The 20,580-nt window shown below is 36.0% G+C and overlaps 1 protein-coding gene across 1 annotated transcript in view; it reads right to left on the bottom strand.

The window, feature by feature from the left end:
- Window positions 1–15,786: 15,786 nt before the first annotated feature.
- Window positions 15,787–20,580, bottom strand: part of Rfesd (Rieske Fe-S domain containing) — a 55,358-nt gene continuing 50,564 nt past the window's right edge. The window contains exon 5 of the mRNA XM_077800560.1: window positions 15,787–15,971. Within this exon, the coding sequence (XP_077656686.1) occupies window positions 15,959–15,971 (13 nt within the window). The 3' untranslated portion in view covers window positions 15,787–15,958. The remainder of the gene's footprint in view (window positions 15,972–20,580) is intronic.

The following is a 20,580-nucleotide window of genomic DNA, read 5'->3' as shown; positions in this document are numbered from 1 at the left end:
AACCAACTGAAAAAATAAGCATCGCGTTAATGCAAGGATACTTTAGATTCTTTCACGATGACACACTGTACTAAAGATGGTGCCTGTCCAGTCCCTAAAGGGCTTCAAACTTCTTCGGTGCAAATGAACACAAGGACTACTGCTAATACCAAGGGGACAGGGGTTACTCTGCAGCTTCTCCATAAATACTAAAATTCGCACAAATACTCTTGTGCTAAAAGAGTTCATTGATCCTTTTATTTATATTTATTTTGCCCTACTTTAAAACTGGGCTGTTTCTTTTCTCACCGGAGCAATGTTTTGAGTGTATGACGAATAAAAAGAAAAGGTCGGGGAGGCCTTTGGAATGTCAACAGATTTTTATTATGGGCCCTTATTTCAGTTGAAAATAGTTTAATAGTTTCTTCTTACCGCTAAGTGGTCAAAGAGATTTTTTTAAATTAATTTCCCTTTGCACCTAAGTATAATTTCTTTTAATCTCTAGAACCTTAATCATCTTAAAAAGTTCAAGCATATACTGTCATCTTTTCTCTCCAGTAAATAAAAAATGTTTTCATCAATCCCCTCCAGTTACCTACAAGGCAAACAAAAAGACAATAGAATGGCCAGAGGATGTGGCCTATGTCTGTAATCCCGGTGACTCAAGGCTGAGGCAGGAGGATCACAAATTCAAGGCCAGCAAGACCCGGTCTCAGAGCACCACCAAGTCCAATCCCCAGTACTGTTAAGGCTGTTTACCGGTGAGGAGTCCTTGCTTCCCCGATGCTGAAGTATAACACCAGAGAAGCATGCAGAGGCAAGTTTAGAGTGGAAAGTGAAAGCTTTATTAAAGGACCCCAGAAAAGACTTCTCTGACCCAAGAGGTGGAATCCATGGAAGAGGGAGCTTTTCCCTTTTTTTTTTTTTTTAATATTTATTTTTTAGTTTTCGGTGGACACAACATCTTTATTTTATTTTTATGTGGTGCTGAGGATCAAACCCAGCGCTCTACGCATGCCAGGCGAGCACGCTACCCCTTGAGCCACATCCCCAGCCCCAGGTCTTCCCTTTTTGTATAGCTAAGGTTTACTTTCAGATTTCTTCCATTCCTGTCGCTTGCATTTTTGTCCTTTGTTCTGTTTTCTTGCAGTGATGGAATGTAGGTGGGGAAGGTCCAAAGGGTGGGAGACAGGTGGGCCAGAAGGACTTCTGATTAGCATCTCTGGGTTTGCTGGGAGCTGCTTCATTAACATTTCCTTGGGAAGGGCTCTGGGCCTTGGGGACATTTTCAATTCCCCTTTTCCTGGACTCCATTCTCAATATAGCCTTCATTACTCGATATTAGATCCGATTTACCTAACTACACTATCTATCTTTAAATCTGTCTTCAGTACCACAAAGGAAAAAAAAAAAAAACAGAATGTGTAAATGGATAAGGAAAACAAGTATATAAATTAAATAAATAAATATATTAAATTTATAAATTTCTCCTTCCTTCTTTTTTTTTTTTTTTTTTTTTTTAAGACACATTCTCACTTTGTTATCCAAGCTACTCTCAGACTCCTGGACTTAAGCAATCCTCTCTCCATGATAGCTGGGTCTACAAGTGCTGGCCAATTCATTGGCCTGGCTCAATGAATTGTTAATGAGCCTTTAAAAGTGAAGGCAATACTATCATACCCTACAACATGGATAAATCTTGAAAACATTGTGCTAAGTGAAATAAGCAGTCATAAAAAGACAAATGCTGAATCATTCCACTTACATTGAGTATTTAAAGTAGTATTTAAAGTAGTCAAGCTCTCAGAAACAGAAAGTAGAACAGTGTTTACCAGGGCTGGGGGAGGGGCAAAAAGGGAGTTGTTCAGTGGGTGGAGATTTCCTTTTTTTTTTAAGGTTTTTATTTATTTTTTATCATAATTTATTATATATAACAGAAGAATGATTTGCAATTCATATTACACATATAGAGCACAATTTATCATATCTCTGGTTGTATACGAAATATATTCCCACCATTTATGTCTTCATATATTTACTTAGGGTAATGATATCCATTTCATTCCACCACCTTTTTTTTTACCCCAATGCCCCTCCCTTCCCCTCCCACCTCTTTGCCCTATCTAGAGTTCATCTAATCCTCCCATGCTCCCCCTCCCAACCCCACCGTGAATCACGGAGTTTCCCTTTCACAAAATGAAAAGTTATAGAAATCAGTTACACAACAAAGTGCATATTGTTAATATTATTATACCACTAAAACCTAGTTAAAATGGTAAATTTTGTGGGTTTTTTGTTGTTTGTTTTTGTTTTCTTTACCACAATGAAAAACCTATAAGAACAAACAAAAAAAGACACAGATGTGTGATAACTAGTAAGTGGCAGGAGGGAGAAAACATTAATTTTTCCTTCAGTTAGAGAGAGAGAGAGAGAGAGAATATATATATATATATATATATATATATATATAGAGAGAGAGAGAGAGAGAGAGAGAGAGAGAGAGAGAGAGACAGAGAGAGAGAGAGAGACAGAGACCGGGCCTCTTCTGGGTAGGTATAGAAGATACTAAGATATATCTCAGTCTTTGCCCTTAAGAAGCTAAGTCTATTAATGGTCACTAGATCATGAATATTAAGATACTCAATCCTTTGGAAAATATGCTGTTTCCCTTAATAATTATGTTACAGGCTAATGCATTCAGTAATAGGGTATGTAGGAAGTACAAGAATAAATTTCAGTTACTGTAAAGAGATCTGTGCTGTTTGTGTCATCAGAGAGAAGTTCATAGGGGAAGTAAACATTGTCTAGGGTCTTAAAAGATGAGGAAGAGTTTCTAGATTTGGAAGAGAAAGAGGTTGGAAGAGAAGGAATATTAAAAAGAACTGGACAGCTGGGTACAGGGCTCATGCCTATAATCCCAACTACTTGAGAGGCAAAGACAGGAGGATCCCAAATTCAAAGTCAGTCTCAAAATGAAATAAAAAGGGCTGCCAGTGTATCTCAGCAGTAAAGCACTTGCATAGCATGTGGGAGTCCCTGAGTTCAATACCCAGTACCACAAAAAGAAAAAAGACAAAAAAAGAAAAAAGAACTGGAGAGATATCTCATGCCAAATGCCAATCACATGCAAAGGTATTGGGTCTTACATGATCACAGTTTATTCACAGAACAACAAGAAGTGAAATTAGTGCTTGCATGCACAGTTCTATTTTAAGGCAAGTAGAAAAAAGAGTATCGGAGTCTTCCCAGGGTGTTTTCAAAGTCAAACCCCTTGATGCTCAAGTTATAGTTTGGGAATCCCTGATCTAGATTCTCTCCCCTCCCGTATACATAACAAACCCTGGCTAGTTGCTCACCAAATCCATTTTCTCTTCCAAAATAGCTAACCTACATTTCCTAAACTTTTGGAATCATGGTAAGTTCTCACTAATTGGATGTGATCCTACTACACAATTAAGAGAAGGCATTTCTTCTCTACTTTCTTATGTCCTTCTATCTCCCAACCAAATGGAGCTAGGTCAGCCTTGAATCATATTGGAGGACACTGGCACTGCAGTGTGGAACCAGTCCCTGAATGGCTTGTTACAGCAGAGCCTCCTCACAGCATGCGTTGCACTGTGACATTAGTAAGATTTAGATCTTTGTTGAGTTCTGTCAGACATTTTCAGGTCCATTTTTATAGGAGCTTGTATTACTCGTCAGCTGATTGCATAGCACAGATGGTCCATTTCCTGAGTCTTAAAGATACTTTTCATAATTATCTTGAGATCACTTTTTAAGAGTTATTTTCCTTTTATTTTAAATTTTGTTTGATTTATATTTTTGTAGTTTCCCTTATTAGCAGCATTTTTTAAATTATTATTTTTATTGAAACAAATTGTAACGAATTAGATTATCATGTCTTCAACCTCAAGGCCACTGGGGAACACACAGAAAAGGATTCTAGACCAAACAAGTTTCTCCTATTTTAGATGCTAAAATACCTCCACCATTTCACATTCACTCTGTTAGACCTCTTTATCCCAGAATAGATGCAGTGAATAGTATAGTACATATGAGGTAACTAGTGAGTTATTACTGGTCCCCAGATTTTGAACATGAACATATCAGCCTTTGAAAGCATAACTGGTTCCTTAATGACTAGAGGAAACAAGTGTTGGTGAGGGCAGCCCTAGAGAGGTAGACTTGGCACAATTTTTTTCTGTTTTTCAAGGAAACTAGGTTTTCACAGAGTAATCTTCAAGTCTTCCCTGAGAAGGGGGCAGAAAAAGGTAAATAAGCAGAGGTCTGAACTCTTCTGCCCTATCACATTAAAGTTGACAAGAGCAGTTTTATTGTCATTGTTTCCTTTAAAGATTACAGTTTCATGTTCATTTTTATTCAAAGAAGGGGTTTCTCGGGTTTAAAACAAACAAAATTTTATGACTGAGCAAGTGACTTTGAAGTGGGGTACAGAAGATGCCCACTGAAATTCCAAAATAAATATTCAATTTCTATTCACAAATACTTATTTTTTTTTCCAAAAAGAAAGTTTACTAATGTTTAATGTAGAATTGTCACTGACACCCTTCACTTAATTAGGACAAACTGCACAGTAGCAAGGGGGAGGTGGGCAGGGAGCAGACAGGGAGGGTGCTGTTCTGTGTGATCTTTCAGCGTATTGTCATATGTTGCAGTTTCTGTGTCTAGCTAAGGGGATTATGGATTATAAGTAAGCTCTGCAACATAGACCAATAGAAATAGTATTAAAAAAGGAAGAACAACAGCTAACCTGGCTGACTCCTGTCACTTCAGGAGCCACATTAAGGTCAAAACCAAATAGCTTTTAGAGCTGAGAAACTGACCATAATAATTGATATTAATGAACACTGTTTTTTTTTTCCATATCTTTATGGGTACATTATAATTTACTGCATTATAATGGTGGAAGTTGTTGTTACGTATCTGTGCATGCACACGATATGACAATATAATTCAGCCAATATCACTCCCCCATATTTCCCCATTTTCTCCCCTTTTCCCTCTCCCTGGTCTGTTTCCTCCACTCTACTGATCTCCCTTTGATTAAGAACACTGTTTAAAGTGTGAATTCACATCTACTTTTGGGAACATTGACTTCTCCCCAAGTACATATTGTAGTTAATAGGTAATGATCTTCTGAAACAATCACAATTGGCTACCCTTTAAAACCTAAACATCCACATATGAGGTGAAACTCAAGAATGCTCCCAGCATGCCTAAGTATTGTACTAGCCAAATCAATACTTTTAAGAAAAATCACCAATACTAAATGCTGAAAAGCTTCTGAGTTTTCTTAAAAATGAAAGTCAAAAAGCAACAAACCATTGGGAAAGTAGCTGTCTTCATGCCAAGTTAAAATGTCTGAGATAATACATGGAACACAAATGGAAAAAAACAACTGCATTCCTTTGTCAGCAAATACCTTGTGACTATGCATGTAAAGCTTTGCTAAAACCCAAAGATACAATGTTAGAACAAATGACACTGTGTGGGAAGCATATTGTAAGGTTGAACTGAAAGCACAGATGTCTTTAATATATTCTACTTTATGGTATTTGATGAATTCTGTTTTGATGTGGTATTTACTAGATTATGTTTCAATAATGAAATACAATTTCAAAATGATTTTTTTTTCTGAGCTAAAAAAGAAATACCTCAGTAAAGAAGATGTACCTACTCTTCTGCATCTTACAATAATACTATAAATAATAACCAACTTTTAAAAAATAAAAGGTATGTTTTATGCAAAACTTTTGTGTGACCACTGATGGGTCAGTTGCTTTTGCTAAAAACGAAGGGAAGGGATGGTTGGAGTGAGATAAGATTCCAAATGAAGGTTAATCTGTGACCAAGCACATGAAATTCATCACATCATCTCTCAGAGACAGTCATATCTAGCAAAAAAGATAAGGCGAGAGCACAAAATACTATAGAATTTCTAGTTATCAACATGGTTAATTTTGTGAAAGCAAGAATTTTATAGCAGGTTTTAAACTTTTTTTTTCTGTTGTGAAATATAACATACATATAGAAAAATATGCTCATAATTTAGTAAATAATTATAAAATAAACATTCCTAAAATTTTCCAGGCTAAAAAATATGGAGTGCTATCAATGTGTATGTGCATGTGTGAACACACACACACACACACACACACACACACACACACACACACCAGCAGTGCCCCTCCTCAGTTATAGCCCTTATTTCCTCAGAGAGAGTAAGACTCACTTTTATGGTGATTTGTTTATTTTTCCTTATAGTTTTACTACATATATGTACTTTCTTCAATATTTTGGCTTTGCTTCCTTTTGAACATTCTGTACATGGTTTCATGCTGTATATACTTTTGTGCCTCAATTGTTTTGTTCATCATTTATAAGATTCAACCTTGTTGATGTAGCTATAGTCCATTCCTTTCATTCCATTTTGTTACTAAATAGCATCCAATAGAAATATAAATATAATTAAATATAATGACAGACATTATATTAAGTGATTTATAAATATTGACTTATTTAATTCTCACAATAACCCCATGAGTAGATTCTATTACTATCCTAATTTACAGAAGAGAATATTGGGGAATAGTGAGAATAAGTAACCAATCCATAGCTACTCAGGCAGTGGGTAGAGGAGCTAGGATTCCAACTTAGGCTCTTGGCCTCAGGGTCTGTGCCCTTACCCACTGTGGTATGTGGATGTATGAAAATACTTCCTTTATCATGCAATTTTTCTGACTAAGAACAGTGCATGTAACCTATAAAAACTCTTATACAACTTTCTACCTTCCCTAAACATTTTATAAATTCCAGTGGATTTTGAAGTCATGTGTTAAAAATGTTAATATACACAACACCTTCTGATTAGTTTGCTGGAACAAATGAGCAATATTAAGCAAAATGGAAATACATTTATCAGATTTCAAGTAAAACCTTTGCATATTGGGTGATGGGACTAAAAAATAAGTATTATCATTTAGTAACCCACCTAATGAAGCAGTTCTTCCATTTAGCTACACAATTTTTGTAAGCTTTCAGAGTGTATTTAAATAAACTGGACATAAAATCAGACATCTTGCTTTGCTGTATCACAGAATAAACCAAGATTTAAAAAATAATGATATGTATTCAATTACAATTCTTCAAAAAAAAAGCTTTACTAATAATTGCATCACAGATAAAAATGTTTTTGTATTATTATTAATGCATTTTTAATTAGTATCATTTACTCGATAATAGCTCATCTATTAAAAATGTCAATTTCAGTATGTTTTATTGTATTCACAATGTCTTAACTGTAATATATGCAAAACTCTCAAAACTCTTGAGACCATGCTTAAAATTCTTTCTGATGAAAGTTTGGAACTATAAAGCATGGTAGTGCATGTCTATAATCCTAGCAACTGGAGAAACAAAGGCAGAAGGATGGCAAGTTCAAAGCCAGCCTCAGCAATTTAGTAATACCCTAAGCAACTTAGCAAGACTCTGTCTCAAAAATAAAAAACGGCTGGGGGGCTGGGGATGTGGCTCAAGGGGTGGCGCGCTCGCCTGGCATGCGTGCGGCCCGGGTTCAATCCTCAGCACCACATACAAACAAAGATGTTGTGTCTGCTGAAAACTAAAAAAATAAATACTAAAAAAAAATTCTCTCTCTCTCTCTCTCTCTCTCTCTCTCTCTCTCTCTCTCTCTCTCTTTAAAAAAAAAAAAAAAAAAAAAAAAGGCTGGGGATGCACCTTGGTTATAAAATGCCTTGGGCTTAATCCCAAATACAAAAAAAAGAAAGAAAAATGGAACTTACCAAATTTGGTGTCTAAAATTCTGCTCTGGAAAGCATGCTTAGAACACCAAAGTGAAGCTGGGGCTGCCAGAAAGGAGAACAGGGCATGGGGGCTGGCTACTGAGGTGAGAGAGACTGCAAGACAGGAAGTAAAAAAGAGGGGGAAACAATACAAACTATGTAAGTGCTGATTTTTTTTTTCTTCATTGGCTATGGATCTATCTTCCCTGTCTTTTTTGATTTTAAATTATATTTGTATTTTGACCAGAAGTGCAATAAATCACTGGTGGAATTTAAAAAAAAATACAATCTATAGACCAACTTGCCTAGAAATCATTTCAGTGAAAAAAAAATGTATTAGTACTTGTTATGGTTTATATATGAGATATCCCTCAAAAGTTCATTTGTGAGATAATCTGAAAAAATTAAATTGGAGATAAAATGGTTGAATTATGAGAGCTTTAACCTAATCAGTACATTAATCCACTTGAATGGATTAACTGGGTGATAATTGTATGTAGGTAGGAGTTGGCTGAAGGAGATAAATCACGGGGGCATGACTTTGGGGTTTATATTTTGTCACTGATGACAGATCTCTCTCTCTCTCTCTCTTGATTGCCAAGTCCTGAGGGCTCTCTCTGCCACCTTCTTCCATCATGATGTTCTTCCTTACCTCAGGCCCATTGGAGTTGGCCAACTATGGACTGACAGCTCTGAAATTGTGAGCCCCAAATAACTTTTTCCTCCTCTTAAAGTTGTTCTTGTCAGTCTTTTGGGCACAGGAGTGAAAAAGCTGATTGAAACAGTATGGTTTTAGCTAATTTCATGAGAGATAAAGTTTGCAAATTTATACAAAAATCATAAAATTTAAGATTAGCTTCCCTGTACAATCCACAGAGAATAACCTAAAAAGAATCATTTACCAGGGTCAGTAATCATTCAGTTAGTCAGTCACAAGGTAAGTTGATCTGCTCATTCTATTATTTGGGTGATTCTTCCCAGGGAAGTAGCCTACATTTTTTTCCCCCTAATCTTCCAAATTTCAAGGTTGCAATATAAATTGTTGAAAAAGCCAAAAAGAGAATGCAGAATATTATGCATGTACAAATTGCAACTACCCTAAGCTCTTTCAGGAAAGATCTAACATGTTTGTTTCTTTGTTTGAACTTCTCTTATCCACCCACATCTATCACTGTGGCCAGTGGTGTTTTTCAAATAACCATTTTGTTTTCCAGTAAAAAAAAATATTACATAAAAATACCAGAACATATGTTCCTTTGAATCAGGACTACCAGCACTCTTCAAAGTGTTGAACTTCAAAGAAGTCTGGTTGTTTGGCCTTTAATATGCTTCTCTGTTATTGAGCCCTTGAAAAGCTTCAATACTATTTTGAATTCTAAAATATGACTCCCAGGGAAGTACATAAAATGTCATTATCAAGCACAATTGGTTATGTGTCATTTATTTATACATATTTTTGTAAAGTTTTCATTCATAGCTATGCAGAATTATAGAATGCTACATTTAAATGGTAAATGGTAAATTACTTTGTTGATAAACTTTTTTTTAGAGCTCTAATACACTAAAATAGATTTTTTCAGTATTGCTATAATCTGGCTCTTGTTTTATCTGTACTAGAAGCTGTTCTGTTTTCAAAGGAAAATTCCTCTTAAAGTTCTCCCCATATGTCACACTCCTTTAATTTGCTATGTTGGGGTGTTTGCATCTCTGCTGTCTATGGCCATCCGTTGAGCATTATTCCAATTGGAACATTTCACCAGCATGATTAGAAATGTTCTCTTTTCTCATTCAAAGGTCATTGCAGGAGCCTCTTCACCAGACCTCCTCTGCCCTCACGTGATAATTCCTTATTTTTCTCAACTTGCTTTTTATGTTTCACTTTTGAGACTACAATTCTGTCTACACTTACACACTCTTTTTTACATTGAACAGCAACTGACATTTTCTTAGAGATCTTTCTTTCCGAGGAAAGCCCAACTGATACCATTAAGTTGGCAGCTTGCATTTTTTTCGAATAGTACCTTGGACAGTCTAACAGACTACCGATAAGAGTCATTTAAAATGTTCAACATGGGGCTGGGGATGTGGCTCAAGTAGGAGAGCCCTCACCTGGTAAGCGTGAAGCACTGGGTTCAATTCTTAGCACCACATAATAATAAAATAAAGATACTGTGTCCACCTAAAGCTTAAAAAACAAACAACAACAACAAAAAAAAACATTTAAAAAATAAAAATAAAAGATAATATATTCAACTTACCTTGAGGAATTTATTTTAACTTTGTTTTTTTTTTCTGCTTGTCACCTTCTCCAGTGATCTTCTTGTACAATCTCTTTCTGACAATGGTTTTCATGTTCCTCTTCAGAGCTGCATTAAATTTTTAAATATTAAGCTAGAATTTCAGCTTTTGATTGATATACTTGCCTCTCTTATCTTAACATTAAAACATCAGGATTTAGGTAACCACCATCCTTATCATCTCTCTGGCTATACTACAAGTTTCTTTCCACAGTGTAAAAAGATCCCAACCCCCTTCCCAACCAGTAACTGGCACAGCTTCTATAGGACTAATATTGTTTCTACTAATGAAGGGGCTTGTTCATTGTTCTGCTTCAAGATGTTCTAGTGTTAAAATATCCTGTCAGCCGTTTTAGGTCTTGGATAGAACAAAGACAATCTGATTCCATTTTAAGACATTCAGTCCCATCTCAGTGAAGTAAGTACAGACAGCCAAGCAAAGGTGCTTCTGGACTAATACCAGGGACAGGAAGAGCTTTTCAAACTTTTCCTCTGAAATATCTCCTGATACCTGAATAAACCCTGCAATATATTCTCATTTCTAAACTCCCACCAGGTTGCAGCATAAGTAGTGTGCTAAAAGTCCAGATTTCTTCAGCCTTCTCAAGTTTTGCCTTTAAGTCACAGTATATCTTCATTAATTTAATATAAAAACAAGAACTAAATTACCAAGAGACAAAATTAAAGAAGTGCTATGTTATCATTATGAATTTTCTTTCATATATTTTGATTTCTACAATGTAAATTGGCAAATCATAAGGAGAATTAAAACCTAAGAATCCAGAAAACTTTTCTTCAGGTGAAATCTAGCAAAGTGGCATTTTGTTGAAATAGTGAGAAATTATCTTTTTGTAGGTGAACAGAAACAAAACAAAATCAGTAATTATTATTGAACTGTTCATTATGTTGAGAAAATTCTGTTTTTATGGATCGTTATGTCTATCTCTTCAGAATTGAGGAGAAAGTCTATGTCTGTGAAGAAAAAAGAACAAGACACCCAGAAATGTGTAACTTTAGTCAAAGACAAGATTCAGTGAAGCAAACAACACACACACAGACACACAAACGGAGTGTACTTTGTTTTATTTTGTTTCTGTGGAAGCATTTTAGTACTTACTAACTGTAACCTTAAAATGGAACAGTTGATTACTGGACCACTACCCACTGCCTACCAATAGCCACAAACCGTATCCTATTAGGAACTCTCCATGCTAGACTACAGAATTGGAAGGCATTTCCTGCCAGCATATTTTGTTAACACACTATGATCTAATAAACTACTCAGTTCTCTTATATTATCTCTGATTACAACAATGTTTTTCTAACAATTCCCATCATAGTCTCAAAGATTGTTATTGCAGAAAGTCAAATTGATCTAAATAGGGTTGCTGTTCTGAAAAATCAAGCTAGAAATGTCATGGGGAGAGGCCAGCTGGACTGCTCAATTTGGCCTCAGGATGACATTGCCTCAGTTAGGTCACATTTTCCAAGACTTGTTCCTCAGTTTTGCAAGTTCAGAAACTTTTATTTTGCCAAGGTGCCCATGATTGATCACTCTCAGGGGAGTAGGCTTATGTGAAACCAATGCACAAGAGGCCAGTGTATAAACAGGAAAACCAATTTGCTAATGTTAAATGAGAAGGAAAACTATCAAAGAGACTAGAAATTATGGTATGTAGCCAGCACTTTATTTCCCCTGTAGAATATTTACATGGGAAGCCCATTAATATCTTTTGGTTCAACAAATATTTACTAAGCAACTAAATGTTATTAAACATTTATCAAGCACAGGTAATTTTGATACCCAAAATGTTTTATGTATATAATCATTTTAATTAGAATTATGTCAATACTGACTTGTCATAGAAAGACATTATGACCAATTTTCTAAAGCTTTCTCCTCTGATTGGCAGGTCCAACAATTTAGGAAAGATTTGTGAACTATTGGTATGATGGCTTCAGGCATAAAGATCATCCAATAGTCACAATCACAGAGCCACCCTCTGAATATGGTTCTTTCAAGGAATTATAACTCTCTGGACAGGAATGCAAATGACTGCATATAAGAGTTTTGTTTATTTAACTACTAGATTCTCACATCAAGAAGTGACTTAAATATTGAAAATTTTCAGAACCAACCCGTCACCTAGGCCATCAATATTGCCCATTACTCAGTATCAGGGTGTTTATAGGGTAAATTCTTCTTGGAAACTTTATAGCTGGTTTACCCTAACATGCCCCATTCTTTGATTTTTTTTTTTTTTTTTTTTTTTTTTTTGGTACTGGGGATTGAACTCAGGAGCACTCAACCTCTGAGCCATATCCCCAGCCCTATTTTGTATTTTATTTAGAGTTGCTTAGCGCCATGCTTTGGATAAAGCTGGCTTTGAACTCACCATCCTCCTGCCTCAGCCTCCCTAGCCACTGGGATTACAGGCTTGCATCATCAAGATATTCTTATTATAGACCCAGCCCACAACTTATCCTAATCACTGAACTTTACTTTTTGTTTGCCACCTGCCAATCCTCTCTAGTCCACAGCCTGGAATTCAAACTTAGACCATTATTTTTCCATGATTCTAAAACAATTCTGTTTTTCTGAGATCCAAGAGAGATATTTACTTTATATGACCCTTTTTTTTTTTTTAGAGAGAGTGAGAGAGAGAGAGAGACAGAGAGAGAGAATTTTTAATATTTTATTTTTTTTTAGTTCTCGGCGGACACAACATCTTTGTTGGCATGTGGTGCTGAGGATCGAACCCGGGCCGCACGCATGCCAGGCGAACGCGCTACCGCTTGAGCCACATCCCCAGCCCTATATGACCCTTCTTTCTCCTCTTACTCTCATTAAGCAACCTCCCAGTCACCTGCCCGGCCTCATCGCTGCACCCCACATATGGTTCATCAAATTCTGGTATCTGTCTTTCCCTTGACCCCAAAGGTGCTCTTGGTCCTCCATGGTCTCACCATCAGCATGAACTCACTTTAAATGCTTTAGCTTCTTCATCTTTGGTGACCATCACATCCACTCCCCTTCCTCCCTCCTCACCCATGGCCAGGCCTGATATTACCATTATCTGCAGCTTCTCCACCTTTAAAACAATGCATTCAAATATCTGACCTCTGTCCTGTTTTCATCACTAAGCTGCTCCCTCTCATTCTCTCATAGGATCTCCTAATTCTTGATGTTCTCATTTTCTCCCTCTCTGCTAGTCCTCTTCTGTTTTCATCCCCTTCCCTATCCAACTGAAATTTCCTGGTACTTCTCTTATCTCTATGCTCACATCCTTTGCTTTATTGTTTTTCCATTCAAAACCCCAACTCTGGATAAACCCAAGTGTCTGATTTTCCTCTAATCAAATCTAAGTTGTAAAAATATCACTGTAGAAAATCACAACATTGTGCAGATTGACTGTACTTTAAATTCATGCTTTGAACTTCAACCCAGCATTCAGTATTGCTCTTGTTCTCCAGTTAATGTTCTTGTTCTCAAAAGTGGTACAAGTCTTTACCCTTTCTTCCACTTCTCATGTTGACATCTCTTCCTTCAGTTACAGGTTCCACGTCACAGAGAAAATTGAAACATCAGCTGGGGAAATCCCCTCAGCTACCCACAACTAAGCCCACAAATGTATTCACAGTCCTTTGCTTCCTCTTCCAATCATAGAGCAATAATAATGCTGCTAACTTTCAATAAAGGTCTCCCCCAAAAGTACACATGTAAAAGATTGGCCCTGTTGGGTGCTGTGGCACTCCCCTGTAATCACAGCTCCTCAGAAGGCTGAGGCAAGAGATTTGCAAGTTTGAGGTTAGCCTAGGCAACTTAGGGAGACCCTGTATCAAAATATAACAAGGGTTGGGGACATAGCTAGCTCAGTGGTGAAGTTACCCTGAGTTCAATCCCCAGTTATGAAGTGAGTCAGTAGAGCTTGGCCCCCAGGGTGGCAGCATTGGGAGATGCTGTGGACCTGTAAAAGCTGAGACCTAAGGAGAGGTCCATAGGTCATTAGAAGCATGACCTCAAGGAGATTGTTGGACCCCAGTCTCTCAATTTGTCTCTGATTCCTGGTTTGTGATATGACTTCTTGCTTTGAAACGTACTCCTGCCGTTGCCATCTGCTGCTCTCATCCAAGGCCAAACCACTGGTGCCCACTGATCCTGGACTTTGAATCTCCAGAACTCTGAACTAAGTAAACCTTTCTTTGCTTTCTAAGTAGCCTGTCTCAGGTATTTCATTGTAGTAATATAGAGCTAGTTAATATAAATCCCTTATCTAATTTAAGGCCAATCATTCTCAGAGAGCTATGTGTGCCTCTTCTTCTGACTTTGAAAGAACTGTACTCTCTTTCCTCTTCTTCTGTGTCTTCAGCATTTATTGGTTTACTACTTTTTTGTTTTGTTTTCTTACTTGTGGTTGAACTCAGGAGTTTACTACTGAGCTACATGCCCAGTTATTTTAATGTTTTATTTCAAGACAGAGACTTGCTAAGTTGCTTAGGGCCTCTCTTGGTTGTTAAGGCTGGCCTTGAACTTGTAATCCTCCTGCCTCAGACTCCAAATATCTGGGATTACAGGTGCATGCCACTGTTCCCAACTTCTACTGCTCTTTGGTGTTGGCATTTAAATATATTCAAGTACTATTATTTGAATGTTTAAGTGTGTTCCTCCAAAGGTTCATGTGTTGAGGGCTTGGTCCCAGGGTGGCAGGACAGGGTGGTGGTGAGACTTTTAAGAGGTGAGGCCTACTAGAAGATCCTTGGGTCAATGGGGGGCATTTCCTGGGAAGGGATTTTGGAAACCTAGTCTCTCTTTTTGGCTTCCTGTTTTGAAAGGTGATCCTTTTTTCCTATACATACTCCTGCCATTATGACACCATTGCCATCCACCAGGAGATCCTCCCAAAACTGAGACAAAGCTGGTAACTTGCCCTTCAGAACTAAACACTAAATAAACCAGCCTACCTGTGTATTCTGTTATACTAACAAAAAACAAATACACCAAGGATCTAGCTATTATTATTTTTTCTTTGGCTAGAAACAAATTTTAAAACAAATTTTATATATATAAATACATATACATATACACACATATATTTTAGTTCAGAGTTATTTAATTTTTCACTTGTAATGACTTGAATACTTGTTTAAAATGTATTTTCTACTGTTTTAAACAGATTTGCTCATCTGAAAGTTATGACTTTTAGAATTCAAAGATATAAGTTCTTATTCTCAACATTGTTTTTTTTCCCTTAAATTTATGAAGAAGTATATAAAAAGCATGACATGTAAATGTGTAGTTTGATGAATAATTAATATAATTATTATTCAGATCAATCCTATCACATATGTCCCTCCTAAATGGACCATCTCACTCTTCCAGAAGTGACCACTACACTGAATATTATAATTTCCCAGCTTTTCTTTATGGGTTTAAATCTTCCTTTGCCCTTTGAGGCCCACCCTGTCTAAATACTGGGAAGCTAGTCTGTATGCACTGTATCAACCGGCCTCTTTGGCTTCTGGCTTCCAGTGGGTTCTGTCAATAAGGAGATCAGAGGGAGCAGAAAGTGACAGGAACTTTTCCTCCCTGACTCCCCTGCAGAGTCTCCAAAGGTTAACTTTGCCACCAACTGTGTCAGTATAAAACTGTATTAGGGATATAAATTTCATAAGCATTATTACCAGCTGACCTTTATTGGACTTTTAAAGAAAAAATTTAATTATTTTGCTCTATACATAGTTATATAACTGAAAAATTTGAGCACCAGAGATCTTTTCATTGTGACTAAACCACTAATTTGTTATCTCCTTAGACAAGAAGCTGCTGCAGTCATGTATCTTCACTTTTCCCAAGACAGTTTAGTACACAGACCTAGTAGAGAGAACAGAGGATTTAGTCACATAAGTATATGTTAAAGTACACAAGCATAAAAACCATTACATTCAGGGATTGAAATGAAAACTAGAGAAATTTAGAGAATAATGAAAGCTATTTAGAAGATTAAAACCACCAGTCACTGCCAAATTCTCATTATGCCCAACTTTAAGACTCTGTATGTTTCTCTATTTCTGTGATGTGTGTGTGTGTGTGTGTGTGTGTGTGTGTGTGTGTGTGTGTCTGTTGTGTGGAAATCTATCTTTAGTCCATATATTTGTGTCTTTATATTCATGTCTTAGGTGTAGGATATAAGAAATAGGATTATAGTGGTATAAAAAGAAGAAATTTATTTCTATTGAAAACCATCTTCCAGTAGATTAAAAAAAAAGCAAAATGTACTTTTGTTATTAAAAAACCTGGACAAGGGGCTGTGGATATAGCTCAGTTGGTAGAGTGCTTGCCTTGCATTCACAAGGTCCTGGGTTCAATACCCAGCACACACACACACACACACAAAAAAAAAAAAAAACCTGGACAATAAGTAAAACAGTTTAAATGATTTCATGTTTATAGTTATAAAGATTTTTTTTTAAATATTTTTTTAGTTGTTATTGGACACAATACCTATATTTCATTTATTTTTTTTATATGTGTTACTGAGGATGGAACCCAGGACCCCATATGTGCTAGGCAAGCTCTCTACCACTGAGCCACAACCCCAGCCCCTATAGTTATAAAGTTTTTAATGAAACTTTTTAAAAAATATTTTTAGTTGTTGATGGACCTTTATTTTATTTATTTGTATGTGCTACTAAGAATTGAACCCAGTGCCTCGCACATTCTAGGCAAGCACACTCCCACTGAGCCACAACCCCAGCCCCTTAATGAACCTTTTTAATTATAAGACATACATATTAATTACTTTATAAGTTTTATATAAACCAATTCAACCACCCATTGGTAACCACTTGATATGTATCCTACCAGATATGATTATATATACATATGTATATAATATATATATATATATAATATATATATATAATAATATATATATATATTATTTTTAAACAAAAAGCTGGGCACAGTGAAACATACATGTAATCCCAGAAACTTGGAGGCTGACGCAAGGGGATTGCAAGTTCAAGCCAGCCTCAGCAACTTAGTGAGACTCTGTCCCAAAATAAAAACAAAAAGGGCTGGGTATGTAGTTCAGTGAGAAAATGCCCCTGAGTTTAATCCCCAGTGCCCAAACAAAATAATAACAAATTAATAATAAGAGGGTTGGAGATGCAGTCCAGTGGTATAGCACCCCTGGGTTCAATCCCCAGTGCCAACAAACAAACAAACAAATTTTTAAAATGTGCTATTTACAAAATGAAACTATATTAAATAAATCATTTTTAACAATATAGCCTGAAGTCCATAAATACTTCCTCATTCTATATCTAACGGCACTGTGTAGACTACATGGTAGACCTTCAGAAAATATCCATTGAAAAGATGGAGGAGTCCTTTGTCATTGTCTCTCTGTGTTCTTTCCCACTTTCCCCCTTTGGCATGTTTTTATTTTTAATTATGAATTCCATATGATGTGAGGGGTTATATTTTATGTCAGAAATTCTGTTTCTCCCATTTATACTTAAATTTAACTGTTTTTTTTACCAAAAGAGCACAGAACATAATTCCTGAACATCTAGTGTGATTTAACTGAATAAAAAAGTTATTCTATTTAACACAAATGGTGCTTTATAATGAAGAAATAAATGAATTAAATGCACTAAATAGGAATAATGTGCTAAATGTTCCTTGGTAGAGTTCTGCTCTATTTACATAAAGATGTAGCAATGACTCATGGATAGACTATGTCTAAGAACAATAAATTTTTGAGTCAATTAACCTTGGTTCTTATCTCATTTCTGCCTCTGAGATTGGGTGAGGGCACTGGGGGAAAGTCACAAGATGCACCTGAGTGTTAGTAATCCAGGATACTCAGGCCTCTCTCCCAAAATTAGTGCCTAGAGTGCTCAGCAAGTGCTCTCTGTGGCTTTCCAGCCCTTAATGGGAATTTCCAAATAAGATGCTTATCCTGAAATATGGGGAGCTGAATTTCTCTGCTAAAAATCTGAAGATAACTTGAAAATAAAATTGTTTTGGTTTTACTGTATTTTTTTTTAATAGCCAAGTTTTATTGTGTCATGTTTTAGGCTTCTTGGAAAGAAGGTATTTGTTTTTGTTTCTCTACCAACTCTGTTGACCAAAAGCAAGTACTATGTGTTCTTAAGATTTTCCTTGAGAGAATCTTGATATTCTGATATGGAATTATTAGTACAGCTTAAAATGGAACAAGCTCCTGAAAAATCCTTCAAGCATTGAAATAGACTCCATTAAATTTAGTTCAGTAAAAAAACGGTATCATGAAGTGCTTTAATCTACTATTATTTTTCTAGAACAGAACTGAATTAGAAAGCTAATGCCAGCAATATGTAAAGCATATGAAGCCTTTCAAGTTTTTAATATAACTATTGTCCAAAGTCTAAATATTCAGGCAACTTTTAGAAAGCGGCATTTTCTGTACCCCAAAATATTTATTCTCACACAGATCTGACTCACCCGGATCGTCTAACATTTTGTCCAAGTACAAAAGCTTTTATTATTTTCATGAAATTAATGGCAGACCTTTGGGGAGGGGGGTTTTAGTTTACAAATAATTTTCTTGGCAACTATTCTAACATTATTTTCTCTCAAAACAGAGAATGCTTCTTCCTTGTTAAGTCCAAATTCAGGTATTACAGAATTTGATTTGAGTAGGAATGTAGCTTAATGCTAACATGTTGAATGCCAACAGAATGAAATGGTTCACGATGTTTTGAATCTAATGTTATTAAAATAATGGGATAAATATATTTTCATTAAAAAAATGAAATTGCTAGGCTGGGTGGCACATGCTGATAATTGCAGTGACTTGGAAGGGTGAGCGGGGAGGATCCCAAGTTCAAGGTTAGCCTCAGCAGCTTAGTGAGCCCCTGTCTCAAAATAAAAAAGTGAAAAAGTATGGAGGTGTGTAGCTCAGTGGCAGAGAGCCCCTGGGTTTAATCCCAGGTATCCAAAATTTAAAAAGGAGTTATTTTTGTTAAAATAATTACTAACTAATTTACTCTCCTATTACCCAATATATGCAAGTTTTTTTGAGGAAGCAGCCACTCTTCCAAGCTAGCAGGGTGTTAATTGCTGCAATAAGACAGTGCATCTGTACCCCACTGGCCACAGGCCTGATAAAGAGAATAATCTGACTCAGAAGAATTATTGCAGTTGCCACAAGTTTCTGTTTTTTTTTTCTCAAGAAACTATGTGACCTAGGAATTAGTGTTCTAGAATTATAGATCCTCAGGGTTATGAAGAGTTTTAGAAATCGCAGGTCTCATTTTACTGATAAAGAACTTTGAGAACAGTAAATGACTGGCTAAAGATCTCAGAAGAATCTGGCTCAATATACCCAATTGTGTAAAATATATACAAGCTCCTTGTTAATTAAATATTTAAAAAATCTTTATTATTGGGCTGGGGTTGTGGCTCAGTGGTCGAACGCTCGCCTAGCATGCTTGAGGCACTGAGTTTGATCCTTGGCACCAAATAAATGTAAAACAAAGATATTGTGTCCACTTAAAATTAAAAAATAAATATTAAAAAAAATTCCATGCAGTTAAAAAAAATCTTTATTATCTTTGGATAATAAGGAAGTATTGTTAAACTACTAAAATTATTTTTTTAATTCCTGTGGTACAGATTCTTCATATCATGTAAGTAACAGGAGTAAAGAAAGAGAAAAACACTTAATAAATAAGTATGGTAGAGTACATGAATTCATACATACGATAACATAGCTTAGAACTATATAGACACATATATACAAATAAGTGCAAGTAGAATGGGTGAAATCTGAATTAAGCCAGGGGATTAGAAGATGTAGATGTTGGGGGAAACTGAGCAAAGGGTAAATGAAACCTAATATTTTTGCAACTACCTGTGAATCTGTAATTGTTCTAAAATCAAAAGCTTTAAGAATATGAATGGTTACTATGAGACTGCTTCATTGTTCTAATTAAGTGTTCATAAACTATGGGTGGCTAGAATTTAATGTAAAATAATTACAACATGTGATTCTAAAGTAGTTTTCTCCCGTGTGATCATTCCTTTATACTCCCTATGACTATTTCCAGTTTTCTTTTTGACATTCTCCATAGAAAACTGATTAACATGCAGGGGTTAGATCTATGTTTTGAGAACCCCAAATTTTCTGTAGGACTCTGTTCAGACTCCAATTCTTTACTAGATTGAGATATATAACATTAAGTGGCTATTGAAAAATATTCGATGAATGAATGAGTAAATAAATGACTTTCCAAATGTCTACAAGATATTTACCCTTGGAAGTCTCACAGTCACCTAAATTCAAAATATAACAAAATAAAATGAATATTTCTTTCCACTATTCTCACCCACCCAACCTGCTTACCCTGCCAATTTCTATATTTCTTACATTTCTGCAATTCTCCATCCAACCAAGCTTTAGAAATGTAAACTGCATTTGACTCTTCTTTCT

This window comes from Urocitellus parryii, chromosome 1 (genome assembly GCF_045843805.1).
Source record: "Urocitellus parryii isolate mUroPar1 chromosome 1, mUroPar1.hap1, whole genome shotgun sequence".
Taxonomy (NCBI): Eukaryota; Metazoa; Chordata; class Mammalia; order Rodentia; family Sciuridae; genus Urocitellus; species Urocitellus parryii.
This window is presented reverse-complemented; position numbering and strand designations above follow the sequence as displayed.